Raw genomic sequence first — 27,568 nt, forward strand, 5'->3', positions numbered from 1 at the left:
ATCTATTTGTCTGCAAATGGAGGCTTTAGAATGGAGCACTTTTTATGTCAAACGGCATTTTTTGTCAGACTGCTTTGATTTCAGAATTATTTAGATGTGTTTTTAATTTTGATTTTCTTTATATTTGTCCTTAATATATAAAGACATTCTCGCAAAGTGGCGAGAATGTTGAAAACACACAAATACAATTTCCACTGAAGAGGATATTTTACAAACACACAGGGGAACTGGCATAGTTTAGGTGTTGTACACAATGTTTACCAGCAGATGTCGCTGTAATTTCAGAACTCATTTGACTTCCTTTGTGTATAAATTTGAAAAAGATAATCAACAGTTTTAAAACAATTTTAATTAATAGGACTTTACATAATAAAAAGGAAAGTAGGTTAACATCAAAGTTGCACTTTTTAAAATATGCTTTTAAAATTTCAGAATTAAATGTACCCCCCCCCCCCCCCCCCCGAATATTAAATAAAATAAATAAATAAATTAAAATCAGTAATTCGCAGTTTCAACGCAATTTAGCTCATATGACCAGAAAACAAAAAATATTTTGGTTGAGATCGCGTTTCATAAGCAGATGCTGATCTGAGACCAAGAGGCAGGAGCTGGCTTTGAGGAAACTCCAAACCCGGGAGAAAAAGTTGCAGACGGGAGGACCAGAAACCAAGAAGAGGGAAGAGAAAAGTTTGCTTCCAGAAATGAAGCATCCTGCCAAAATGTTCCTTCTTTGGGCTTTTGTGATCGCTGTTCTACTCCTCGGGTGTGGAGCAGAAATGTTCACCTCTCTGCAGAACGTCAAACAGGCGATTAGTGTTGAACGGAAACTAATGGAGAACTTGAAAACCTACATTGATCAGGAGCTGGAGAGACTGGAAGACATCAAACGGTGAGGAAGGAACGAGTCCAGAAAAAAGTTCAGCGGCAGAAAAAATATTTCGTTTTGAGTGACAGACGGAACCCTATAATAAGACTTCATCTTGGCTTTGAATGAAATGCATTACTTTTTTTTGAATGATGGAAACAAAAGAAAATCCAAATTAATATTGTAGAAATGTTTATAATTATTTTAGAAACGTATTAACACATTTAATTTCAGAAGATCTCTGCAGCTCTTTAATATTTTGACTGCAGTTCAATTCAATTTTATTTATATTGCCCAATGTTTACAATAGTCATCTCAATGAGCTTCATACAGTAATTGTATAATAAACATGGATCATAAAGAACATAAAGTCAATTCAATAGCTGATTGTTAAACAGGCTAAACTGAAATGGAGTGTTCTACATTTGTTTTGCATTAATCTGTATTTAATTTATCTGGAGAACTAAGGAATTACAAGTTATTAATACCATTGCATGACCACCATCTCATCTTTCTGGCAGCTTTCATGCCAAAGTGTCCAATCTCCATGCAGAACTTTATAATAGTCCGGCGGCCGCCATGGCAAACCCACTGGTGTCCTACACACTCATCAAGCGCCTGCGTTCAGAGTGGCTGAATGTTGTCTACAGCAATGAAGCCCTGGAGAACCTACAAGGTTGGTTCCCTGACCTTTAATCCCGCACAAACGCATTACGTTGGAACATCAGATAATGCAGGTGTCTCAACCAAACCACTTCCTGTCAGCCTGTCTTCTGTCCAGCCCTCAGGTCCAGCTACGAGGAGGAAGAGGCCGATCTGCCCAAAACAGAAGATCTCCAGGGGGCTGCAAAGGGGCTGATGAGGCTACAAGATGTGTACGCTCTCCAAGTTTCCAGTCTGGTCAGGGGACTTTTCCGGAGAGTCACTGATGGAAAAGCGACAGATGTTTACATGCCTGTTGTGTCCATCCTGTTGTCTGGTGATGACTGTTTTCTGATTGGAAAGGTCAGTAATTTTACTCTGTGCCCCTATATTTACCCTCTTTTAGATATAGCCATGAAATTTGATATTTTTTAACAGCTGTCCCAAATTTTAAAACCTTATTCACACACTATTTCTCTTTTGAAGACAGCTAGCTATGTAAAAACAACACAAAAACACCTCAAACAATAGTTGAGCTTTAAAGCAATCTTTAAAGCAATCTTCATTGTTTCAAGTAATCATCAGTAAAAGCCAATATCACACTGGCCTTAAAAATGAGAAAAAGATGAAATATGGTGGGTTTTATCTCATAATAATGATCCCAAACACATCATCTAATGATCTGACAGAGCTCAAAGCATTTGTTGAAATGGCATGTTTGGAAACGGCTGTAAAACATTGTGGGTGGAAATCCAGACGCTGAGCACACATTTCCCATTCTTCAGGGCTGCTTCCCTGCATGAGCAGAAGTATCTTATGATAGAATGTAAATGGAGAAGTGTTTGGGAAAAAATCTCTGGGAAATTTTTTCCCTTAAATGGATTTCCTGTTTGAAATGCCAGTTACTTTGTCTGGATCTGTCAGGCTTTTTGTGGTGTGAGCCCAGACATAAGCTTGGAAAAAATGGGATTCTTCCATGATTCTGCTCCTAAATTCCTTTGTTCCTGTTCAGACTTAAGGACTAATAAGTGTGGGCGGCGGACATGTTTTTTTTTGGCCAGAAAAGACATTATCCTTCACTGCAAAACTAAAGGGGTTTTTCTGACACTACACCTATAGAGACACTAAAATCAATAAGTGTAATGAAGTAGCCAACTTTAAAGCACATGCTGTTGCGTTTCTGGGAGTTTCTGTGTTTATTTTGGAACTGAGAATTTTTTGTACTTAGGATAGACGGACCTTTAGTTTCAGATTTTTGTTCACCGGTTCACATAAAAGCAGTTTTTTTGCAGGTGGCCTATGAGCAAGAGGACTATTATCACTCTGTGCCGTGGTTGGAAGAGTCAGTTCGTCTCTTCAGACTAGCAGGAGGAAAGTGGAGCCCTGAGAATGAAGGAACATTAGAGGATGCTCTGGATCACCTGGCCTTCTCCCATTTTAAAGTAGGTTGACAGACTTTTTGGGACATAAAACCATTTTGGGATGCTTGATTGAACTCCTCTAAAGTCGTCTTTTTGTTTCAGACAGGGAACATCTCCTATGCTCTGAGTCTGTCCCACGAGCTATTGCACTACGGTAAAATAATACCACGCTTTGCTGTCTGCCCCAAATCGCTGCAGATTCCTGAAAAACATATTCGTCACCTCTTTTTTTCTCAGATCCAACCAATGGAAGAGTTTTGCTGAACGTTGAGAAATATGAGAATCTGCTTGTTGCTGCAGGTCCAACCAGAAGTGTTGGATTGAGAAGACCTACCTCCACTTATTTAAGCACCAGGGACACTTATGAAAGACTCTGCCGAACCCAGGGCTCTCAGGTATTTTGTATGCTGTAATCCTGGAGGGCAAAGGCCTCAGTACAAATCTCTGAGCATTATTGACATGGCTTTGGTACACAGTGATACATCTATGCTGCTGTTGTTATCCTTTTGGCATTTCCCTTGGCGGTAAAACATCCATAATATTGGATAAGGGGGATTGGTGGAGCCAGTTAGGTTGATATTTCAGACAAATTCATGCGTTTTGTGGTACAAGCACCAAATTTGGCATGGATGTACATTAGGACCCCCTGTTTTAGGAAAAAACATTAGCTATGTGAAAAATCCATAATGGCAGCCATTTGTGAAAATGGCAGCCTCAGTCTCAAAAATATGGGCCGTTCATCGGTCTTTAAACCTGAGAGGTACATACAGAATACTCATTCATTCATCTTCTAATCCGTTTTTCCCCTCTCGGTGTCACTGGGCTGCTGGAGCCTATCCCGGCCACTTATGGGGGGAGGCAGGGGACACCCTGGACAGGTCGCCAGTCTGTCGCAGGGTATACAGAATACTATTGTATGTATTTAAATATCTTGAATTTTCTAACATGCTTTTCTGAAAGATGGAGTCCTAAGGTAAATTAATGCCAAATTTGGTGGTTGTACCACAAAATGCATGATAATTTTAATAACTGCCTCCACTACATGGTTTCTCGCCCTTTTTGGCTGAGTTGAAGACTTTCAAGAGCCTGCATGTGGTAGAACTCCTGCAGGAGTTTATTTTACTTTTCCACGTTTCTGCCATTTCTTTAGTTATTTAAAATACACAGAGGAAACTGAAACATCTTTTCAAAACTAAGTTAGAAAAATTAAAACTAAGCTTTAAATGCACCAGCAGCTCTCATAGTGATAGTGTTATTACAGTATAATTTGTGATAATAATTAAAATGTTGAATGCTCATTTAACTAAAATTAATATTAAATGAGTTTGAACAGGATTTTATGCACACTACCACACATTTTGTCATATAGAAAATTATTGGAAAAGTTGATTATTGAAACTAATCAAATCAAGATTTTTATTGTGTTTTTAATCTAACACACAAAAGTACACACACTAAAAAATGTACGATGAATGACTTATCATTCGAGTTAGCCACAGAGTTGTGTGGATCTAAGAAGCAACCATGGACAGACTAAGCATAAAGGACTAAAAACCGAATGGTAATCCTTTTTAATGTGACGACTCCAACTAAATAATTTATGAAACTCCTTTTTTGTTATAAAAAAAAATTCACCACAAAAAAAGTAAAAAGTCTGGTTTCCTTTTAAGCTATTGTGGGGAAACAAAACATGCTGGGAGTAGTACCTGCATGTGAATGAAAAAGGACCATTACTCTTGTTTGGTCTTGTTTATGGATGTCAGATGCTTTTTTTTCCTAACAGCCCATCCATTTTGAAAACCCCAGATTATACTGTGATTACTTCACCAACAACAACCCAGCGCTCCTATTGCTGCCAGTGAAACGAGAGGTGCTGAGTCTGCAGCCTTATGTGGTGATTTACCACAACTTCATCACTGACAGAGAGGCTGAGGAGATCAAGGGGTTTGCCCAGCCTGCAGTAAGTGCCTGTCACATGCATGTGAAACATCCTGTGTGTCTGATGTTTCTATCAACACTGCATCTGCACTCAATTCAATCAGATTCTCAAATGTTCATAAATCCAAACTTAGAGTTTTGTCAACATACTGCAGTGTTTTTTTCCACTGGAAACATGAAGACCTCATTACTGTAACTTTATACAGGAGTCAAGAATTTGAATTATTAATAAGCTGTAGATTAACTGTGGCTGGAAACTGCCTAATTTGTCTGCAGCAAACCTACATTCTTTCTTTTTATTTTTTATACATGATCTTTAATGTCAAAGTGAACCTTAATTTAGGTTTGACCTCCTTCAGAGATTAACATTCACTCAACCATTTTTCATGTTCTTGTTGCTGGAGCAGAAAAATCTAAAAACTCAGAACACATTCTGTGACTCTGGAAAAAGGTGACCCAAGATGAACACAGAAAAACACTGGGATTTATCTAATCTATGTACAAATTAAAAGTTGGAACTGATCCAAAAGCTAAAACGGCTCTCCTGACATGAAAATGAAAATACTGCTTCAGTCACTTTAAAGGTCCCTCTTTTCTGTGATATGACAGAACAATGCATTGTACTGTTGACTTTTTCATAAGATCATAGGCTAAAATCTGCCAGTGATGTTTGCATGTTTTTCCATCCTTGTTTTGTTTCAAATAAACAAAATCACAGGTGATTTATTTTAGTTGTAAATTTAATGGAAATTATAAAATATCCAGCTGGGGTTTGATGAATTTTGAAACACAAATCTAGTTAGTTGTCCTTTGAATTAGTTAGTCTTAATTTAGTGTTTTAGTAGCTATCTAACCATAAAGTCTGAACCAAAACATGTTTCTGCCCTTTTTTCTCTTCAGGCTATACACCCACACCAGGTCTCCTGCTTTTAAGTCTTTCATTTTGGCCTTTAGGTTGTAGTTCTTCTTCTGCCTTATGCGGACTAAGGTGTTTAACCTCTGGAATGACATGAATCAGCTCACTGGTACATTTCCTTTCCAAATTCAAATAAATAAGTCTTCCATCCACTCCAAACGAGGTGTTTTTATGAGTGAGTTTTACTTTTATAGTCAAGAATGACTGAAACACAATGGTGGCCTTAAACCTAGACCAAAATATATGTAGCAAGTTTTTAATTATCTTTGATAGATACAGACTTTACATTTACAGAGAAAAGCTGTGGGTCTTTGTGGCAGCTTTCTTTTTCCTACTGGAAAGACCCTGTGGAGGGGGAGTTGGTTCAATTCCAGTATTACAGTGGGGAAACTGCTGTGAAAACTTGGCCGGTCTTCTCAAACTGTGCAAATAACCCGTCAGCCTCTGTAGGTAGACTATCGTGGAGACTCATCTGCACGTTTGCTCCAAACTGAATATCTGCCACGGGTTGCCCTCAGAGCCCACAGATTGCTGACTCTGGGCTTTCAGGAAACATTTGCTGAGCGAGCTCGGTTGCTCCCCGGATGATACTGACTGATTTTTTTCCATCCTTTGCTCAGTTTGAAACCTCTGTATTTATGTCGTCATGTTGTCAGTTTATGGGCTGATTGAAAACAGGACTGTGGCTGAGCGGGATGGTTTGCATTTTGCAGAAGCGCTGAATAAAACTGCACATCTGTTCAGAGTTACCCCTTACTTTACACTTTGCAAGTAATTGAACAGCTGGAATTTCTATCTCAGAAAAAGCAAATTATGTGAGGAATCCATAATGAAAGATGAAAATGACACAGATGGTTTTGTGGTACAATTTTAAAACCCTTGCATTAAGACAATTACTTTACTATGTTATATATTCATATTCATATTATTCTTTTTGTTCCCTATGTTTGTCTTTGCTTTCAAGTTGAGGAGATCTGTGGTGGCATCCGGTGAAAATCAAGCAACAGTAGAGTATCGAATCAGCAAGAGGTACGAATGACTTTGAAATTCAAATGCTGAACCGGTCAAATCAGTAAAAGTTTATAAAAAAATGAGCAGCTATTTCTGGCAGACTGGTCCTTTGAGCAGTTTATCTTACTCACAGTGCATGGTTGAAAGGATCAGAGAGCTGCATTGTTGGAAAGCTGGACCAGAGAATCTCGATGCTCACTGGTCTGAACGTGAGGCCTCCCTACGCCGAGTACCTTCAAGTGGTGAATTATGGAATCGGAGGGCATTACGAGCCTCACTTTGACCATGCCACAGTGAGTAATATAAGGGTTTTGCTAAAAAATGTGTTTTTTGCTTCTAGCAGAAAGTATTTAGAACAATTTTTTACAACTCTTTTTTTGTCTTTTTACCCTTTTTTTTATACCAGTCGCCTTCCAGCCCGGTGTTCAAACTGAAAACGGGGAATCGAGTGGCGACCTTCATGATTTACGTGAGTGAAATTCTACCGTTTTTTTTTAACAACACAAGTACTCGAAGGTTATAAGATTTCACAGGAGAAACAAATTTCTAGCCTCTAAGCTGAGATGGTCGTCCTTAATATGAGGAAATAGGGACCTAATGTTGATCTGACATTACTGTTCACAGCTCAGCTCTGTTGAGGCTGGTGGGTCCACAGCTTTCATCTATGCCAACTTCAGTGTTCCCGTCCTGAAGGTAAACTCACAGCAAAGACTTGACATCACCTCCAAACAGCATTTTAAGACAAAAATACATATTACCCAAATGACAATATGGCATTAAACCAGTCGATTAGCTACACACTCACCGAGCTCCTTGGGGCAGCCTGGAGTTGCAGCATTGTAAAACAGACCATAAACGCACCATTTCATTTTTTTCTAATGTATTTCAAACTTCTATCTAAAAGCATAATGGAGGGACAGAATGTCATTTTAGAAAAGTAACGGGAGGTGCATTTTAGAACATGTTTAATTTAAATGTGTCTTTTTTATTGTAGAAAGCTGCCATCTTCTGGTGGAACCTGCACAGGAATGGTCGGGGTGATGCGGAAACCCTGCATGCTGGATGTCCAGTGCTTATTGGGGACAAATGGGGTGAGACTCAGTGAGGCTCAAAAACTGTTTACTGTCTGCTCCCGGCGTGTAACTGTCCTATTATACAGGAGGGTGATCACATCTGTGTTTCATTATCCATTTAGAAAAGGGACAGAGAGCATTTCAGACACTGAATCTTGGAATGTGAACATCTGCTGCTGATTGGCCAAGACTATCAAATGTATTATACAAGCCAGTTAAATCAACAGAGAGATATTAATCAGCAGCAGCTGCAGAAGCATTTGACGGAGGTTCAGCTTCGGCAGTAGTTTATGTCGGGAGATATTGATATCAACTATCAATCATTTTTACTGCGATGACTAATAAAGATTGAATTTAGAGTGTACATGAGAGCTACAGCTCTACAGTTCTCGGTCTGTATGTTTGTTGCAGTGGCAAACAAATGGGTCCATGAGTACGGCCAGGAGTTTCAACATCGCTGTAGCCTGAATCCTGAAGAATGAGGGGGTTAAGGCAAATGTTGGGCCCCTCAGAGTAAAAGTCTTCCATCATGAGGCACGCATAAAGGTGGAAGAAGATGCCAGAAAGTGAGCACACAGACAGGGGAGGTGAGAGACACAAAAGGGGCAGTCTGCTCTTTGGATGGGAGCCCCTGGCCCCGGGGAGCCCGGAGCCTGGAAGGTGCTACTGCAGTGTCCATGGAAGAGTGGCCAAAATTTAAGCTGAAAGGCTCCTACATTCACACACTGAGCTGCCTTTACTTTGGACTGTTGAACTGAGGCCGATTTGTAAAGTGAAATGCGAAGCAACATGGGGGGGCTTGCTCCCCAAATGGAGTTTTAGGATGCCGTCCAAATTATTTTAGCAAATAATCTGTTTTTAAATTAGATGTTATTTGACAAGGGAGCAAAAGCCTAAAGATAAATAGAAACTTTTTAAAAAGCTTAAAATTGCAGCCTCATGTTTCTGCATGACTAATCATTGACAGTAAAAGTAGAGCTGTCATTCCTCACACACAGTGCAGCCTGAGTCAAGCTCAATATTCAATGTGATTGAGTGTTTTTTCCAAGCTGTATGAACACTTGGGTCATTTTTTAAAGTCCCACTCCTAACAGCATTTGAGCTATTTTCAAAGCATCCCCCTCCCCAATGGCTTTTTAATTATGATTATGCCGTTTTTAGCCCAAAGAAGAAAAAAAACGGTGTCGTTTTTGGGGGGTTATTTTTAGACATAGTTTCTGCAGTGTGGCAGTACTAAGTTCATTAGAAATTCGCCTCTGATTGTGGGCAGGACTGTTGGCACTAAGTAAGCCTGTCCCCATTTCCCATCACCCATTTGTCTACACTCTGTCCTGCTAGCTTACATCCCCTTACAACCCCAAACTAACATTACCAGTGCAAAAAGATAATACCAATCAGAGCTATCCGGCCTCACAGTTTTAATCCGGATTTGTTTAAAAGTGGATGCATCAGAATGGAGCAGTGCAGGGAGTTTATGGCCTGCCAATTATAGCTTCTACTTCACTTCTACAAGCTTTTTCCAATGGCATTTTCCTCTCCTTTGGATTCACAATAATTTGAATAAAGAAATACTTAAAAATGCAGTTTTAATCCTAGTTTTCTTTATCCTCCATCATGAGAAAAATGACACAAAAACATGTTAAAAACACCAAAAACGTGATTTTCATGAGTTAAATGAGTTACCTGGAGCAATTAAATCAGCATTTTAGCCTCATATTTATCTTCAAACTGTCATTAAAAGTTTTTAAAATCTCTTTTAGAATAATTGATCACAATCTAAGCCAATCTAGGCTTTTTGTGAATATCCTGCTGTTTGAATGGCAGGTCTCTCATATGATAATACCTTTGATTGCCCGCAGAGGCATTTTTTCCGCCAGCTCATCTAGTCTTCCCAAACACACACTGACAATGTATGAAAGAGTCTGGTTTTCCAGATGGTTGCTGCACATTCCTGTGTGCACACCTAACTGCAGGAGTGTGTGATTTTCTTTACACCATCCCTGGCCATGTCATTTTAAAACACTGTGTCATTTACAAAAGACAGTTATCATTCAAAATCTTGCTTTATAGTTATTTTCAAAAATAGATACAAAAGAACATGTTGGCAACTTGTTTGGTGGATGTGTTCCATAATAGTTCAGTGTCAATGCACTCTGAAAATCCAGTCTTGTAGCCTACTTTAAATCTTGCTCGCCGGTAAATAATTTTGATATAAATGCCCGATGTTTAAGCGAATGGACAACCGATGAAAAAATAAAAATTGCATACAAACCCAAGTCAATAAAGAAACTTTGACAAATGTTTGATGAACAGTGTCTTTTTTTTAATCGGTCAACAGTAAGAGAAATAAACGTAAAATATTCAGGATTTAAATAAAAAATCACCCATGTCATGACACATTTACTTTATTTTCATTTCCATGAACGGAAATCTTGCATTTTTTAATAGATCAGTGCTTCCCTCTGCTGGTGATTGGAAAGATGACAACAAAGGGCAGATTTACTGTTATTTATACTTTTTTTTAACCGCTTTCATATATATATATATATATATATATATATATATATATATATATATATATATATATATATATATATATATATATATAAATCTTTCTTTAAATCACATTAAGTAAAATAAAATATTACTTTACTCCTTTACTTCTTGAAATAGAACATTGTAGCCTATCTGTCAAGCTATTTTGAGATGTTTACATTTTTCGACCACACACGTCTTTATGAACTATCTATTTAAAAATGAATGTCATTAGAAACACACTATTGCAAATTCTTTTTGATGACATTGTTTATTTTTGCTGTTTGAATGGACTCAATTACCCAGAATGCATCGATCAACCGACGCGGTAGCGGAAGCGGGAAGTTTTTTCGACACTTTGTTGCTCGGCGACAGTTTTTCGCGCTGCAGTTTGCATGTCTGCAGCTCGTATGGCGAATTTAAGTAGTTTTCTAGCTGGTGAGTGTAATAAAAATGACCAGTAACGTTGTAGACAGCTTCTTCGGTCAGACTGTCACATACAGGATGTTTTTACTACGCTAAGGGATGAAGAGCAAAAAACTAAAGCCTGTGACACCAAGAAGCAGCAAAAAGAAAGGTAAAACAGATTAGCTTTAATGCTACTGTTATGCTAGTGAGACGTAACTTTTAACGTCAGCTGTCATTGTCGCCTCATATTGGCTAGATGAAGTTAACAGTTTACCAGCCTGCGTTTTAAGGTCAATATTAAACATTTATTTTATTAATTTCTACACTGTTCATGTTAAATAAAGCTAAAGCTTTAGTTTATTACACAAAAGTATCTAATCTGTTGAAGCTATTTATTTTATCTTTGAAGTGAATTATCCTATTTTTATTCCAAAGTTTAAGGAATTTGATTAATTACGGAGTTTTAATTCTGTTTTTTATTGATAATTTTTTTCAGTCTTTTATATAACTTATTGGAATATAATAACTGTTACCTTCTATGAAAAAAAAATCCTATGACAAATATTGATGTCCAGACAACAATGTTCATTTGGGGTAGAATTTAAGTAATGTTAACTTTTATTTAAACTAAACTGTTGCAGTGAAGTGGAAATTATATTTCTGCTCATGTATCGCAAGTAATATCGTTATCGCAATATTGATCATTAATATCGCAAATCGCGGGTTTTCCTGATATTGTCCACCCTAGTATTTTTGTTAAATCAGTTCATACTACAAAACCTATGTAGGTGGTTTTACTTTTATTTGATTGGTTTATCTATAACTTTGAATAAAGATAGAAAGCCTGGTAATAATACAAGTGTATTTTATGAAATGTGAAAACCTTTGGAGCTTTTTCTGTCTTAAACTGGGTCTCTATATAATCATTTTTACCAAAGATATGTTCTACTTTTAAGTTTAGTTTTCCAGAAACCATTGTAAGAGTCATTAACATATTTATAGGGGATGCCTTCATTAAATTAAGTAATGCAAACACAGCAGATTTTAATATTTTTCACGGCGACATAACAAACATGATACAATACAAAACTTTAAAACAATTTGTTTTTGTTACCAAATTGTGTTTTTAAGTTGATTTTAAAATATATATTATATATCTTTTCAGTTTCCAGCGATGTGTCCCCATCGACGAGCCTACCCCCCCTTGTTGAGGGCCAGCTGAGATGCTTCCTGTGTGTGACAATAAGCCAGATCATATGGACGGTACAAAAGGCTTTCTCTCCCACATTCATTCGGTTGCGATGGTGGGGAGAGTCGTCTGATGGGACGCACTTTATCCCGAGAGATGGATCTCAGCTTTCACAGAAAAATATTAAGACCACCGCTCGTTTCCCTGTACGTTGTGGCCCAAAGCAGTTAACCTCATATCTCACAGGTAAATATGAAAACACTGACACGATTGAGTTGGCTTTGCTGTAGTCTTCAAGTCCCCGTTTCATTGTTCTTTACTAGATATGGGTGCTTTAATGCTGGAAGTCCTGACAAAGTCAGATCATTTACCAGTCGCTCGGGCTCAAGTTGCTGGCATCTCCCGTCTATCTCTGTCACAACCAATCAGTGGATTTTACCCTCTTGTCTCACCGACATCTGAAAAGCTGGGAGAGTTGCAGGTAAGGAGATACTTGAATGAAAAACTCCTGTTGCTAATTTGATTTTTTTTAAAAGATACATTTCATCTTGTTTTGTGTTTTTGATTGTAATTGGACTGCTAATTTGTGATGGTGCTACTTATTAAATCCCTTTCCTCTCTTTGTGTTTTACTTTCTGGTGAGTACAATCTTATCTAAAGCTTGTCTTTAAAACCTATTAGGTTTCTCTGAGTCTGGAGCCTCTCATGGAAGCCTATGAAAACAGTAGCTCACGACCTACTACCATCGCCAGCAATGACGGCCTGCAGCGCAGATCCACGTCTGCTGGCAGTGGAAAAGAATCAGCTGGTAGCAGCAGCGGAAACACACCAAGGTTTTGAAACAATTTTGTCAGACCCTCCCACTGTTCTGAGCTTACAACTTAGATTAAACCTGCTGCAATCTTTTCAGGGGAAAAGACCACCTATACTTCCACCATGTCCAGAGCAACAAAGCTGGGACTCTGCAGAATCAGATGCCTGCATTAAACAAACCACACATCATTGAAACTGTTGGGATCTCCTCTAATCAACAGCCTTCTCATGAACAAACGAAAACTGACATCATCTCAGGTTTGTTGCATCATGACTTTCTAAAATAAACACAACTCCTCATTTTTGTTTTGAGAGTTTGACCAACTTTTCATTTTTGTGTTCTCTCAGTCGTTTTAGAGCGTGGAAACAAGCTTAGAAATGCAATGGCGATGTCAGCTCTGAACTGTGATGTGGACTCGTTCATAGCTCTCAGTGACAGCCCTCTGCCTTTACTGAACGACAACACTGAATTGTCAAACAAGTAATGCTTCAAACCATGAAAAAAAGTTCCTGCAATGTAACTATAACATTTAGATGTAACTATAACATTTGATTAATTATGCCTGTTTCCAGGTTGTCTCCGTCAACCTCTGCTGCATTACTTCAGGATATCCTGCACATGGATTCAGCTCAGAGGCCCACTGATGAAGCTGCAGAGTGTGGATTGAGCTGTCCATCAGACATAGACAAAAGAGTTGTAGATCTGCTTCTTGGCAGGTATATATACTTTTCTACTTTTCGTTTATTTTTATGATTTAATAACCTTTTTCTAAAATAAAGAAACCCGTCTTTTTTATAGCTCCATCACATCTCCTCTGCCTTTGTTGGATTTACAAGGCTCCTCTCCTGAATCTCTATCCGCCCACAGCAGCGTTTGTGAGGAAAACAATCCACTGTACGATCAGAGCCTACTAGAAAATTTATTCTACAAATCTCCTGTGGGTAGACACCTTTTGTAGCATTCCTTTGAAGTATTCTGGCAGATGACTGATTAAATCTACTTTCTTAGAACTCAGATACCACACTAGTTGACACTGAGGAGCAGAATCATCATGGAAGAAATGTATGTAAAAATCCCACAAAGCGGCTGGAGCGGTCTGGACCGGAGAACACCAGCAGGTAAGAACTTCTGAGGTGTATCTTTAAGTAAATCTGTCTTAACTAAATTGTAATGAGCAGTTATGGGTATTATTGACGTTTTTCATTCAACTAAGTAAGATTTTGATCATTAAATATTTGGAAAGTCCTAAACAACATGTAAAAAAAAAAAAAGAAATCTTCAAATAAAATGACTTACTTTTGCTGTGATCTGTGACTTTTGACTGAAGTACCATGATCACATTTAAGAACAGCCTTTCATTTTGCTTTTTATTCCATTTAGTCATCAGTCTTCAGGTGTTGCTGGGATTCATCCTTCCCTCAATAAGGAGTGGTTATCTCTGCTAAGTTCAGTCCGGCTGGTGAGAGTCTCTGTAGATTGCTTGACTGTCTCTAGCTCAAGCACCACGCCAAGAAAGATCCCCCAGAAAGGCAAACCTCGTCCATTAACCTCCAAGAAATGGTAAATGTAACCTGTGATTTATTTTTTATTTTTTTAAGGAATAGTCAAATATCTGTACTAAAGTACATTGTATCTCTAATTTTCTCTGCAGCACTTATTTTGTTGAATACGTGTTTCCAACAACTTTAGTGTCTAATCAGTACAACCGCAGTAAAGTAGGGGATGGAGAAGTAACCAGAGCTGCTTCAAGTAATGTGAAAGGAGGAGGTGTGGAATACTGGAATGTTCTTTTTGAAGCACATTTTTTCTGACGGTGTTTTTCATTGTTTTAACTTACACTTGTGTGTTCATCAGCTGTAAAGTTCCAGCACATCTCTGTGTTTCCAGTCCACTTCAATCCAGCGACACTCAAACTTTGGCAGGAAACAAAACTTAGGTTTAGGATTTATTCTCGAATCTACGACCAGAAGAAAGTAAGTGTCTCTGCAGACTAAACCTTAGTTAGTGGTTAAGTTCAGAAATGTCTCTTATTTACTCAAATAGCAGCATTTATTTTTACTTAATTAAAGTTTTATTTTAGGAATATTAAAAGCAAATTTCTCCCCAGAAATGTTATTATTTTGTTGCACAAAAACTCGACAAAACGGAAGTTATTAAAATTTTTGGCTTCTGTTTCTGCAGCCTGTTGCTGTCGGTGAGGCGGTTTATTCAATGTGCAGCCTGTTTCAGAGCAGCCAGCTCAGGCACTCTGTTGTTTTGCCAGTGCAGAGCATAAAGGGAAATGTAGGAAAACAAGAGATTTCACATCTGAAGGTAATTGATTTTGGGGGTCTCTTAAGGGCAATGACTGGTTGTGATGTGGTGGAGCTTTGTAATCATCTGGATTCTTTTGCAGGTGTCACTTGAACTTGGAAGACACAGCAGTGATTTCTTGTCAGAGAAGAAGAAAAACCTGGCTTGGACAGACACATCAACATCAAACCTTCCTCCCAGCCCTGTTCGAAAAAACGCATTTAGATCTCAAAATAAAGAAGCCAACAGGACGGAGGCTTCATCACAATTTTTAGAAGTCTCCAGATTAAACGAACAGACTCCTCAGAAACCCCCCAAAGAGACCAGCTCTCATACTGGGATTCGAACATCTCCTGTTGAACAGTGGATGCAGGCAGAGGAGGAGTCCAGGGTCCTGCTGCATGCTTTACTCCTGGTTCCAGATGGGAAGAACTTCAGCTGTGGGCCCCTGCAAACTCCAAACTTTTACTTAAACTGTAAGCTGTTCTGGTGTGACGAGACTGCACGCTCAGTCGTCAGCTGGAGTCAGACAAACCCAAGGTTCAACTTTGCTCAGGTAACTTTGTGAAATCCTTCTTTTCAGACGTGCACATCATTGAGTATAAAGCAGGAGTCCCCCCCGCTATATCCCAATCCAACTTACTTTATTTACTTCAAAAGTTTGTCTGACCTTTAGAATTTTGAAAAATCTAAATGTTTCTCACATTTCAACACATTCCCTTCATCGTATTTTTGCTTGTTTAATTTGCCATTTAAAACTGATCTTTTACCTGTTCAGGCTCAAAAAGGCTACCAGTATCATGATAGACTAGTTTTGCTTCTATCCAGAACATTTGTTAACAAGTTTTAACATAGAATAAGAAAGGATAAAATAAAAATTTTAATGTCTAAAGAAAAATGTTAAGAGACAAATCCTGAGAAACTTTAGCGAAAAAAATCGTCATTAATCTGTCAGCTCAGAAAAAAAAATGAGGGAATGGAGTTTGGAGTAGATCTCTCTTTGTAATGAGATTAAGTAATAAAACACTTGTTCTCTAGCCTCATCTTGTACTTTAAAAGATACAAGATTCTAGTTGGTTTTGCAAATGGAATATAAATACTTTTTTAAATCTAATTGTGCCGTTACACTTTTTTTAATAGTCTTTTGTTTGGTTTTTTTGTCTGTCAAATTCTAGATGGTCATATTAATTCTTCCAACTTGGTTCTCATTTAGAAACTGGTTAATCATCTCTCCTTTTCAATGTTTCTCATGTACAGTTATTGACAAAAAAATATTTTTTTTAAAGTTGTTTTTTTTGTCTTAGGTGACACCTGTAACCTTAACTAGTAAACTTTTGGAGAGAATGAAAAACAACGTGATGGTGATTGAAGTTTGGCAGAAAGTCGGAGGCTCTGTGGAGGACCAGCTGCTTGGCCTTGTTAAATTACCTCTGCATCAGTTTTACATGTCATTCAGGTAAGTGTTAAACTCAGCATCACTTTATTTTTCTTTTCAACCGAAAACAAACTAACCTCAGAAAAGGCTGTAATTAATGTACTGTTTTTTTTAATTTCCAGGTAGCCTGAATCCAAAGGGTGAATTATGACATTTTAAAAAACTATTTGATGTTTATAAATAACTGTATTATTTTTTTTGACACTGAAGAAGTCAAAAACCTCATTAGCTCCTTGGTCCCACATGCTGTTGATCTCCTGTTCCACAAATCCCTTCAAAATGAAAATTGTTTTTCAAATGTGAACTGGTGAGTGTGTGTCTGTTCCAGAAACCCCACAATCACCCAGCTGCTGCTGCAGGCTCAGTTCCCTGTCTTGGGGGTGGACTGCTACATGCCCGTCATCGATGTGTTCTCCGGCAGATGTAAAGGAAATCTCAGGGTTGTTTTGGCAATGGGTCGCTCAGAACAGATCGTTTCCCTCCAGAGAGCCAGAGACGAAGAGAACGGCTCTTTGTCTCACCTCACCAGGCCGGTTCATCTGCTTGACCTGCAGCCACAATCACACTCAAAGGTAAGAGTTTCTTCAATATCTTGTTTACAGGCTCTTCAATGAGAGATTTAAGGGAAGAACTAATGTTCTTCTTCAATTTCTGTGTTCGTTTTGCAGGTAAAAACTCCACAAATGGGAATCCTGAGAGAGCATGTGTTTGTGATAAGAGTGGAGAAGGTGAGCGGGCTGACGCCTGTGCAGTCCACTGTGTGGGGTGAGGCTGATTGCTATATCCAGTACAGTTTTCCTCATCAGAAGGCTCTTCCTTCAAATCTGGACCAAAGTCTCATTGAAAGCAGTAAGGCTCAAGTTTATATCCAAAAATCTGGGAAGTTTCTGTTCCATTTAAGCATTGCTGCAAGTAACTTCTCTCCAACAGGTGTAGACCTGCAGCCGTTTCGCACCACCACCACTCTCTGCGTACCAGACCCGGTGTTCAGCCACACAGAGACTCATGTTCTTTTGGCTCCGGAGACCGTGCCTGTTCAGAAGCTGCTGCTCAGCTCTTTGTCAAGTCAAAGCTTGAACCGTGGAGGAGGAATCCAGTTTGAAGTGTGGTGCAGGTTTGTAGGCTGACTTTAGAGCTCACCTAAATGTTTTTTTAGGACAGACTGTCTGACTTCACATAGATTTCTATCCAGAGTTGCATCTCTTTGTCCCAGTTTGAGTCAAATCATTATGTCAACTAGGGACATCATTCAGTTTCCCACGATTCAGTTCAAACCTCTATTTTTGGGCTACGGTTTGGATTATGAATGAATGAATATAGGATTTGTGTATTAAAAAACGACAACAAAAAGCAAAGAACATGAAAAAATCATTTTATTAATTTTCTAATAAGCATTAACAACGAAGAAAAAACGTTTCACTTGACTTTTATTAATCTTGGTTTAATGTAATAAAAACAATAAATACTAAATCCTTCTTAAATTTAGAACAACTTGAGTTTGACAATTTCAATGTAAACATACTGTTATGCAGTAGAGATGCATCGATTCACTTCCTCCACGATTCGGTTTAATGGTGTCACATAAGGTTTGGTTTTTCTGCATCTTGGATTATACAAATCATTACTAAAAATATATATGTAGTTTTTATTTTGGCTTTACCTTTCAAATTATATCCAAAACAAATAAATTTCAATTTTTCAAATTTTGTCTTAACTTTTTGTTTTACTTTTTTTTGTGCGGTTTAACAAACAAGTTTACTTTCCAGCCACAGCTGATCATCTGTCTATGTTTGAAAAAGCATTTAATACTTTTTGTCTTTTTTTTTAGTTCTCCTGTTATTTTTAGGAAATCAAAATTATTATTATTTTTTTAATAAAGTCTTTGGCTGTAAAGCTGAGCTTTCTGCATTCTTTGTGTTTCTTCAGATATTACTATCCGAACGTTAGAGATCAGCTTGTGGCCCGAGGAACGCTGCCGCTCTCTAAACTCTGCGCCATGGTCACCATGCAGAAACAGCGTCCCAGCGAGGCTCAGATGTTCTCCCTGCCTCTGATTCCCAGGACAGGAGGCTCCTCAGCATTTCCGTCCCAGTCTCCAGGTGTGCACATGTCAGAAAGGGACTCAATGAATGACACACACTTGTAAATTACATTTTTTTATTGTTTTGTTGCACAGGACTGCTGGATGTGCGGGTTCAATACAAGCACAGGCCTCTGAGATCTGGGGGACACACTGGAAGAGGAGCTGCCTCTCAAAGTGTGACGCTGGTGGTTAAAGTCTACAGAGCATGCGGTCTGAAAGCTGCAGCCAGGTACAGCAGATGTCAAGAAAGTGTCTTTTCTTTCTTTTTTCCAGAGTTCACAACTCTGTACAGCTTAAAATCTAAATATAATTATGAAAAATAGTTTGTTAAAGGTCTTTCTGACATTTCTAACAACCTTTTTGAACTTCCTTCTTTTCTTTTTGCAGTTTATGAATACTGTATTTTTTGGGTAGAAGCTATAGCTCATCTTTGTGTGTCTTCTGTTCCAGGCTGATATCAGAACACGATGAAAGCTTCTCTCACTATATCAACGCTGGGATGAACCCTTTTGTCTCCGTCCAGCTTTCCTTCCTGCCTGAGAGTGAAAAGCAGGGTTCTCGCTCTGCATCCAGGACCTTCTGTCCTGAGTTTGACCTCCACGTGGAGGCGCCTTGTGATCTGCTGCTTCATATGAGCAGTGGAGAAACCTGCAGCCTGGCGGAACAGCTGGAAGAGGCGACCGCTGTCTTCACTGTCTGGAACAGGGACAACCATAAAGGTTTCTGAACCTTTACTGTGATAGAACTTGTGCCTATAAAATCAGTTAAATTCCATGATCAGTGCTGTTTCTTTGCATTTGCAGATCTATTCTAGATTTTTATACTGTTTGTATTATTTTGTGGTGGTAGTGGATGCTCCTGCTTGCAAAGACGTGATGTTGGGAACAGCGAAGATACCGCTGGTGGATCTAATCCATAAAAGAACCGGTATGTTCAACTTATAAAGATATATTGTTTTTACCAAAAGGTTCCAGTACACTACAGTTCTTGTCTTTCTTTTTGAACATAGGCATTTGTGGCTGGTTTGGATTGTATCGAACACTTGAAAGGAGTCCTTCTCAGCACCAGAACATCTTGGTTGGAGGTCTGCAGCTCTCTATCAGTTTTGCTCACCACTCAGATAGAGAACGGGTTGTAAAAGCTGCTCAGGGTTTGGGCTGGGAAATGCCCCACCATGTTGTGCCGGACGACGAAGAATCCTGGGAAGAAACAAGACCACTTTCTCTGTCTTTTTTATTTCCTAAAGCATGGATTCCTGTCCAGTGTTTGCTTCTTCCTGGCCTGGACGAGCTGCAGCGCTCCACTTATTGCTACTTTAGATACAAGTTCTACGACCAGGAAGCCTTCTGTTCTGAGCTGAAATACCCGCGTGTCGAGGAGGACGAAGGGGTCCAGGCCACAGTACTGTTTGAAGGAAGCAGAACTGTAGAGCTACAGTTCACTCAGCCTTTACTGTGGTATCTGCGAGAGGAGAAGCTGGAGGTCCAGATGTGGGTCACGTTCACAAAAGACAAAAACAGAAGGCCCAGTGACCTGGACCGCCTGGTGGGCTCAGCGTTTGTGGATCTTTCTTCTCTTGCAAAAAGTCTAAAGGAGAAACAGACGCTTAGTGGTATGAAGTGAGAAACCCTGATTTTCTCCAGTGCTTTGCTTGAATCTGCTCTCCAGTGTGTTGATTTCTGTTTTAACAGGAGTGTACCCGCTCTTCATGCGCTCTGCAGCAGATTTACAAGGGGCAGCTCTGAGGGTGCATATCACACTGGAAGCAGGTTTTCCTCCCGCTGAGGACACCCACATTGACTCAGAGAGCCAGGAGGAGCTCCTCTTAGAGGAGGAGGCGGAGGTTCCAGACCAAGAGCCCTCCCCAAGGTCTCCCAGAAAGTCACTCGCAGAAAGAGGGCAGAGGAATAAGTCCTCCACAACAACTCCAGACATCACGTCTGCACGGCACACAGAAACAAGCATGGAGGACTCCTTTCCTGTGACTGTATCTGTGGACCGAGCCATGCACCTCAACCTGAAGGGTGAGGGGGCGATCTGAAATCCCCATTGATTGATTTTTTTTTAAGTGTTTTATTAAAAGATTTCTCTGTCCTTCTCTGGCAGGTTGTCCACTGGCAGAGAGATGTGAAGGGACTCCTTGCTGCTGCGTTTCATACATCACTGCGGACTCAGCAGAGCCGGTGTCAACAGCTGTTGTAGCCAACGCAGAGAGTCCTGTGTGGGATCACCAGCATGAGTGCAGGTCCATTAATACCACAAACCTGAATTAAAAGAATAGCTCTGCACATCATCAAAAGGGTGGTTGCGGATCCTTAGTCTTAAAAGGTCTTACATTTAATTTTAATCAAATAAGGCCTTAAAAGTCATTCAATTGTCTTTAAATGGGGTGATTGAGCCTTTTTTTTTCTTGTCAACATGATGTGACCTCCAGTCTAAAAAGATATTCCTCGGTTGCGCTGTCATAAGGTTGTGAACAGGTCGTAAATTATTTAACCTCAGCTAGATAATTAGCTCATGCTTGTCTGTGTAGGAAAATGGTTAAGTGTAAATTCATGGAGAAATTACTTGAAAATAGGGATTACTTGCGGTGGTTAGGTAAGGGTTAATGGTAGACGAAGTGTGCATTATCAGAAATTATACCATGATTGGCTGCTGGATGTGCATTAAAAGTGATTTACCACAGTAATAACCGCACGCCTAAAAAAGACTTCCACGGCGTGCGATAATTTCTGATAATGCACACTTCGTCTGGCATTATCCCCCTTACTTAGTGGAAATCCTTATGAGCAAAACTGCGGTTTGACAAAAGACATTTAAACTTTGCAGAATTTGGTTCATGGCTATCAAAGTGCATGTTCAGAGCAAGAAACGGCAGACTTTGGCTGTTTTATTTTCTTTATACATACAGTATTAAATTGGATCTTAAACTTTCTTGAAAAGTTCTTAACTCCTGTAAATAAGTAGACACCATTTGTTTCTCATCTCCAGGCTTTCCAATGATCTACTGGTTGACCCTCAGCAGTCTCTTGTGTTCAAAGTGTGGCACAAAGGAGGTTTGTGAATCTGTTTCAGCCGTAATCTCATCTGATGAAAATGTTCATTCCATTTTGTTGTTTTGTTTTCCTCTCACAGAAATGGAGAGGGTGATTGGCTTTGTCTCTGTGGACCTGTCCCCTCTGCTCTGTGGCTTCCCATCGGTGTGTGGCTGGTATAACATCACAGACTTCAGCGGTCAGTGTCACGGTCAGCTCAAAGTGTCCATCACTCCTCTGAGGGGAGTTCAGGATCTGCGTGGGCAGAGGAGAGCTTTGGAGGAAGAAGCTGCCAAAAACTCACCAGTAAGATTGCCTCTCATCGTCACAGAGGAAGGTTTGATATAGATGTACTCGTAATTAAAATCATGCCATGTAACTTAAAGGTTTTGATCAAACATTCAAGCAAAGGTTATTCAGCTTGCCTCTGAATTGTGTGACTTCTTGTATACAGTGTTTTTTTTTCCAGATTTAAAACAAACTAAAAGTTTTTCCATTTCCAGACTTTGTTCCAGACTGTTCCTCTGAGCTACCAGACCACAGCTGTGTACAGCAGCTTTCCGTCACATATCAGCCGATACCCAGAGCAGAAGATTTCTTCCCCCAAACACATTGACCGTCTGTTCTCTGATAGGTTAATAAAAGCGCCAATCTGCAAGTTTGCATGTTGAAATATTGAATCTGCTGCTGTAATCATCTGTTATTGGAACCATCATTTCAGAGTCAGTGAGAGTGATCGCCATCATGAGCACATGGACAAGGTGCGCCTGTATCATCAGAGTCTGCAGGAACAAACGGCCTCTCAGTCTGTTTGCAGCAGCCTGGCCAGTGACCCAAATCCCTCCAGCTCACTCCTATTCTCCACTCTGAGGTACAGCGGTGCTCTGTTGTTTTGTTTTCTCAAACGCTGAGACGACGCGTCAGAGATCACAGAATGTCTTGGGTTTACAGGAAAAAGCTGAGTGAGCTGGACAACATCCAGAGATACTTCAGCCGTAAGCTCTCCACTCCGACGTTCCCACCTATGGCCGAAGAGGAAGGTGTGGCCCAACCGGAGGAGCCAATAGACATGGAAGGTGGCTCAAGTCAGCTTCTTCTCAAGTCCAACCAGTTGCTTGGAGAAGTCAGCAGCATCATCAGTGGTGAGTGTCTTCCTGAAAAGCTAAGCTTTAACTCTTCTGACAAAAACTTAAGTAGAATCGTTATCGGATTAATGTTCCATTACTTTTGGGGGTTTTCTGTCCGCAAAAACGTAGCACTACAGCAGCTGTAGTCCTTACTTTAATCTTTTTAGATTTATTTTTAGGTGTCTCCTTCATTCTCAACACTAAACTTAAAACCCTATTATAAAGAGGGAGGAGTCAACAGTAAAGCTATCAGGTGGTGTTACAGACTAAAATTAAACTTCTGATTACCTTCTGGCTGCTGCATTGATTGAAACCAAAGAGTTTTTCTACAAATAATAGAAAAATATGAAGCATTTGTTATTTTCCCAACAACTCCTCTTCCCTAAACCCCCAAAAGAGCTGTTGTAAGAAATTGGTCAAAATGCAAGTAAAATAAAACTTTAGCTTTACCAACTGATTGTGCTGCTTCAGTGCTTGAAATAGATAAAAAACTGGATGAGATATTTCCTTAATTTACATATACATTGTAAAAAGAAGAAATTGACAACACAAGAATTGAAATTAAGATAAAAGTACAATCGAAGCCATTATATTTGTAGTTATATTTCCCTTAGTGAACCTGCACAAAATGTTACTCATTAGTCTAAAAACAAATTAAAAAATGAATGTAAAAAATTAACACTACCACCATAACAAGCAGCCCAGCTAGAAACATTGAGGTATTGATATTCATTTAAGATTATTGATATTTATTCTTTCTTTTTATAGCTTTGTTTCATTTTAGGCCCATAATGACATTATTCAACAACAACAACAAAAGATTTGTGTTAGATTATTTTTAATTATGCTCTTCATCTGTTTTTGTTATCACTCAGGTCTTGGTGGACGCCACTTGGAAGCCGTGGATTCCAACGCACAAAGCCACTCAGACAGTTTGGCTGTGGAAGGTTTAGGCCCTTCAGTGCTCTCTGAAAGCATCAGCAATCCACAGAGGATCATTGAGGATCCACTGGACATGATGTCTCCTACACAGTCACTGCCTGCAGAAATGTCTGAAGACAACACCGACTCAGATCCTGAGGAAGACGGACGAAACACTGAGCTTAGCAAGTCCGAGGAGGAGCATGAAGAGGAGGCGGGGTTCGAGCACATTGAGGAAGTTGATGATGGCGAGGATGAAGAGAAAGATGAAGATTTTCAGGAGTTCGTGGTGAAGCAAAGACCGCTCAATGAAGTGACCTCAGTAACAGACAAAACCAGTCCTTGGACCAGCATCCTGTCAGACCTAGACCTGGTTTCTGTACAGAGCTGTGAGACACCGCAGAGGTCGGATCTCAGTGAGGATGAAGACAAACAAAGTGAAGCAGCAGCTCCGGTCTCCGGTGGGAAGCAGGAGGGCGACCGCTCTGCAGACCCCTCAGAGGGGGAGCATGAGAAGTCACCAGCAGTTGTAAATGAGGCCCAAACAGAGGAACCAAAGATAGACTCTTCACCCCACACATCTGCTCAGAAACCTTCTGACGCTCCACAGCGGGATGATTCACCACTTCAACCGTATCCTTCATCTTTGCTCATTTAAAACTATATTTTGTGTTTCCTAGAATTTATTTATTTCTGAGGTAATGCGGTGTTTTCATATCAGCGCTTTATATGATCTTCTGTACTGAAGTTAGTTCTTTAACCTTTCCAAGAAGCTTCATCCCATTGGAGGTCCCAAATTTTTTCCTCCCCTCTCACCAGCTGGAGGCATCGCTCAGAACCATCCAGTTAGCTCCCACCTTTTCTCAGCCGTCCATCTGCCAAGTGGGTGTCCATCACAGCCTCACCATTTTTTCCTTTTTTCCTGTTACTACAAATGTGTCTCTGAACGTTAGTGTAATGTTTCAGCCAAATTCACATGTAGATCATTATTTGGAGAAACTCAGTCCAGCCAGCTTGTGACAGCGAGTAAAACATCAGAAGCTGTTTTATGGCTTATTTAATGATGATTTTGTGTAATACAAGCAGAAGCTATGAGCTTTTGTCATGGTGAGATTAAGCTAATTTCAGACTGACCTCTAGTGGCCAAATGTTGCATAACAGGCAGAAAAATAAAATTACCCATTAATTACAGAGCGACTATTCTAGTGGACTTGACAGTATTTTACAATATCATAGTAGTAGGTTTAGGGGTTGTCATCTGGACTTAGTTAAAGTTAGAAGACGTTTCACCTCTTATCCAAGAGGCTTTGTCAATTCTGAATTAGCTGGTTAGAGAGCTGGTATATATAAGCTCATGGGGGAGGAGTCAGACCTGAAACTGGATGGTTTTGTCAACTTAGCCTACATGGTTTCGGGTCGTTAAGAGTCCTTTGTCCTCAGCTGGGGGTTGGGGAGCCAGTGACTCCCTCCCCAAAGTGGTCATCTCTTTCAGCTGTTAATAACCTAGGTGGAACTGGTTCGGTTTGTTTGGGTTTCAGAACACTGCCGTAGATGTATGGAAGAATAAACCTGAGTCCACCATTTTTCAAGAGAAGGTTTATCCTTGACAAAGATGGCTTCTTTCACTCCTCGCTCAAACCATCCTTTCTCTCTGGCTAGAATTCGGACTTCACTGTCCTTGAACGAGTGGTTTGTGGCCTTCAAGTGGAGGTGCACTGCAGACTCAGGTCCACTTGGGTTGGCTCTGCAATGTTCGCAAAGCCGTTTGTGTAGAGGTTGTTTGGTTTCTACTATTTACTGTTCATTGCAGTTTTTTTTGCAGTGGATAGAGTTCACAACATTACTCTGTTTGTAGCTAGTAATTTTGTCCTTTGGATGAACCAGTTTTTGTCTGAGAGTATTAACTGGTTTGAGATGAACTGGGATGTTATGTTGTCTAAAAATCCTTTTTAGTTTTTCAGATAGGCCTGAGATAAATGGATTTTTTTACCAGCTAATTCACAATTTACAAAGCCTCTTGGATAAAAGGTGAAATGTCCTCTAACTTTAAAAACTAAGTCCAGATGACAGCCCCTAATCCTACTACTAATAGAATCTACGTGGATGAATGAGAGTCTTCATAGATATATTTCACAATATATTTTTGTAATTTACAGTATCAGGATTTTTTTTTACATTCAAAACTATTGTAGTCATTTATCACTCTTTACTCCTCATCAACTTATAGCTCCATTACATCTGAAGGCTGGGTGGGGTTAGAAGTCTCACCCTAGGACCCAATGACTGACAAGATTGAGATAAGAACCCTAAACCACCCGTTAGCAGACAAGTGCTTATCCCACTGACCTGCCACCACAGAATTGGGACTGTGGATGTGTGTTTTTTTTTGTCTCGCCTGCTTTGTCAAACACTGTTTACGAAGGTTAAAGATGCTAGAGTGAATAGAAACTGGAGGAGGTGTCCTTGTTGTTAATGCTCCTCATAACACTTTAGCTAAAGATGTAAAGCATAGAACCAACACAACCTACAATCTGCAGAGGACATTTTAAGAAATAAAGACTCCACAGAAAATTAAAATTAAAATGTAGAACATCCCCACATGCCAAAAATACTTACCGTAATTGAAATGCATAACATCATGAACATTATTAAAAGAAATAAAATTAAAGGGAGTCCAAACAAGTCTTTGAAACAAAGCTCTTTATGCCCCTCTACTGGATCAGGAGTGATCTGCAGGTCATCTCATCCAACCTTCATTAGTGTCCCTTAGTTTTTTTATCTGTTATTCTTCTGCAAATGAAGACAAGTTTAAGGTATTTTGTTAGCGGGACAACATCTAGCTTCCCCTTATTAAGGTTCACTGCATTTTTAAAGTGCTTTTATCTTATTATACTTAAATTCTCATGGTAGAACTTTTTTTGAACGCAAACACATTAAAATATGATAACATTGTAACCATAAAAACTCTGGATCATAAAAGAATCAGAGCCATTTCCCCGGTTAAGTAAGACTGATTGCTCCTTTCTAAAATGAGAAATCATGTAAAGAACTGTTGCTAAAATAGTTTTTTTAACATTCAATAAAAAAGTTTAATTCATTTAGCACAAAAAACATTTGTTGTCTGAGTTGAGCTTCGTTCTAAGTTAAAGTAAGGAAATGATTTTAAAACGAGATATGACACACCTCTGTGACCCGTATAAGAACCAGTTCAAACTTGTCAGCGACGGCTGTTCCGAAGCTTTTACTTCCTGTAATGTAAGCATATCAACTACAATGAAAGGTTTCATATGCATGAGTGTCGACATCACAAACCAGTCCTGACTTAAATGTACATATTTGTTTTAGTCCTGCCCTATGAATTCTGCCTGTTGTTTTCCCCAACTGATGGATTCGTTCTCATGTCTGTAGGAGCGGAGCGCAGCAGCTCGCCGCAGAGGTCCACGCCAGCGCCCCGACATGTCACCTTCATCCATGAAGAAGGAGACGGAGAGGATAGCTAAAATATTTGCAGCTCACTTTGAGACTTAAGTAGCTCTGTTCCCAGTTTCTGTTTAACTAGTGGGAGTCCAGGACATAATCATGTACAGTTAATGTAATTTATGTAAATAAATAGACAGTTTTCTTTACTGGGAATAAAATATCAATTCTGTTTACAATAAAATGCCATTACTGACAAAGGTGAAGAGTGTAACTTAGGTTGGAAAATGATAAATACAGATAGAGCGTTAAGGGCCATCTCCTTAAATTGTTGACTATTAATCTTTATGTAAAGTGTGACTAAAATAAAGTTGGATCTGCTTGAAATGTTCAGTCTGAGCAGCTTTACCTTCCAGTTAAACCAGCTGTTTCATAAGTAAACAATG

General features: G+C 39.4%; 2 protein-coding genes across 4 annotated transcripts; both read left to right on the forward strand.

Annotated features, from left to right (window-relative positions):
* Positions 1 to 618: 618 nt before the first annotated feature.
* p4ha3 (prolyl 4-hydroxylase subunit alpha 3) lies at positions 619 to 10,165 on the forward strand. Its single transcript, XM_004075566.4, has 13 exons — positions 619 to 889; positions 1,387 to 1,541; positions 1,647 to 1,870; positions 2,800 to 2,949; positions 3,031 to 3,082; positions 3,166 to 3,323; positions 4,712 to 4,888; positions 6,747 to 6,811; positions 6,927 to 7,086; positions 7,200 to 7,262; positions 7,418 to 7,486; positions 7,788 to 7,884; positions 8,278 to 10,165. The coding sequence occupies exons 1-13, from the start codon at positions 702 to 704 to the stop codon at positions 8,346 to 8,348; spliced, it is 1,629 nt and encodes a 542-aa protein (XP_004075614.2). The 5' UTR covers positions 619 to 701; the 3' UTR covers positions 8,349 to 10,165.
* A 603-nt stretch (positions 10,166 to 10,768) lies between these two features.
* c2cd3 (C2 calcium dependent domain containing 3) lies at positions 10,769 to 27,509 on the forward strand. Of its 3 annotated transcripts, XM_020708156.2 has the most exons (34): positions 10,769 to 10,978; positions 11,975 to 12,244; positions 12,322 to 12,479; positions 12,680 to 12,831; positions 12,909 to 13,069; positions 13,160 to 13,292; positions 13,385 to 13,528; positions 13,611 to 13,749; positions 13,821 to 13,930; positions 14,193 to 14,372; positions 14,464 to 14,579; positions 14,667 to 14,785; positions 14,994 to 15,125; positions 15,208 to 15,660; positions 16,409 to 16,560; positions 16,868 to 17,111; positions 17,208 to 17,388; positions 17,470 to 17,653; positions 18,466 to 18,638; positions 18,716 to 18,851; positions 19,073 to 19,341; positions 19,472 to 19,549; positions 19,632 to 19,706; positions 19,869 to 20,234; positions 20,314 to 20,646; positions 20,729 to 20,867; positions 21,614 to 21,678; positions 21,758 to 21,963; positions 22,161 to 22,291; positions 22,379 to 22,528; positions 22,609 to 22,799; positions 23,660 to 24,338; positions 24,476 to 24,587; positions 27,114 to 27,509. In XM_020708156.2, exons 1-34 carry the CDS (start codon positions 10,927 to 10,929, stop codon positions 27,231 to 27,233), a joined length of 6,303 nt encoding a protein of 2,100 aa, XP_020563815.1. In that variant the 5' UTR covers positions 10,769 to 10,926; the 3' UTR covers positions 27,234 to 27,509. The 3 variants fall into 3 exon arrangements, with proteins under 3 accessions (XP_020563815.1, XP_011480673.1, XP_011480675.1); XM_011482371.3 differs by having other exon boundaries at positions 19,632 to 20,234; XM_011482373.3 differs by having other exon boundaries at positions 19,632 to 20,234; positions 24,479 to 24,587.
* Positions 27,510 to 27,568: the final 59 nt, after the last annotated feature.

The sequence above is a fragment of the Oryzias latipes genome, chromosome 13 (assembly GCF_002234675.1).
Source record: "Oryzias latipes chromosome 13, ASM223467v1".
Lineage (NCBI taxonomy): Eukaryota > Metazoa > Chordata > Actinopteri > Beloniformes > Adrianichthyidae > Oryzias > Oryzias latipes.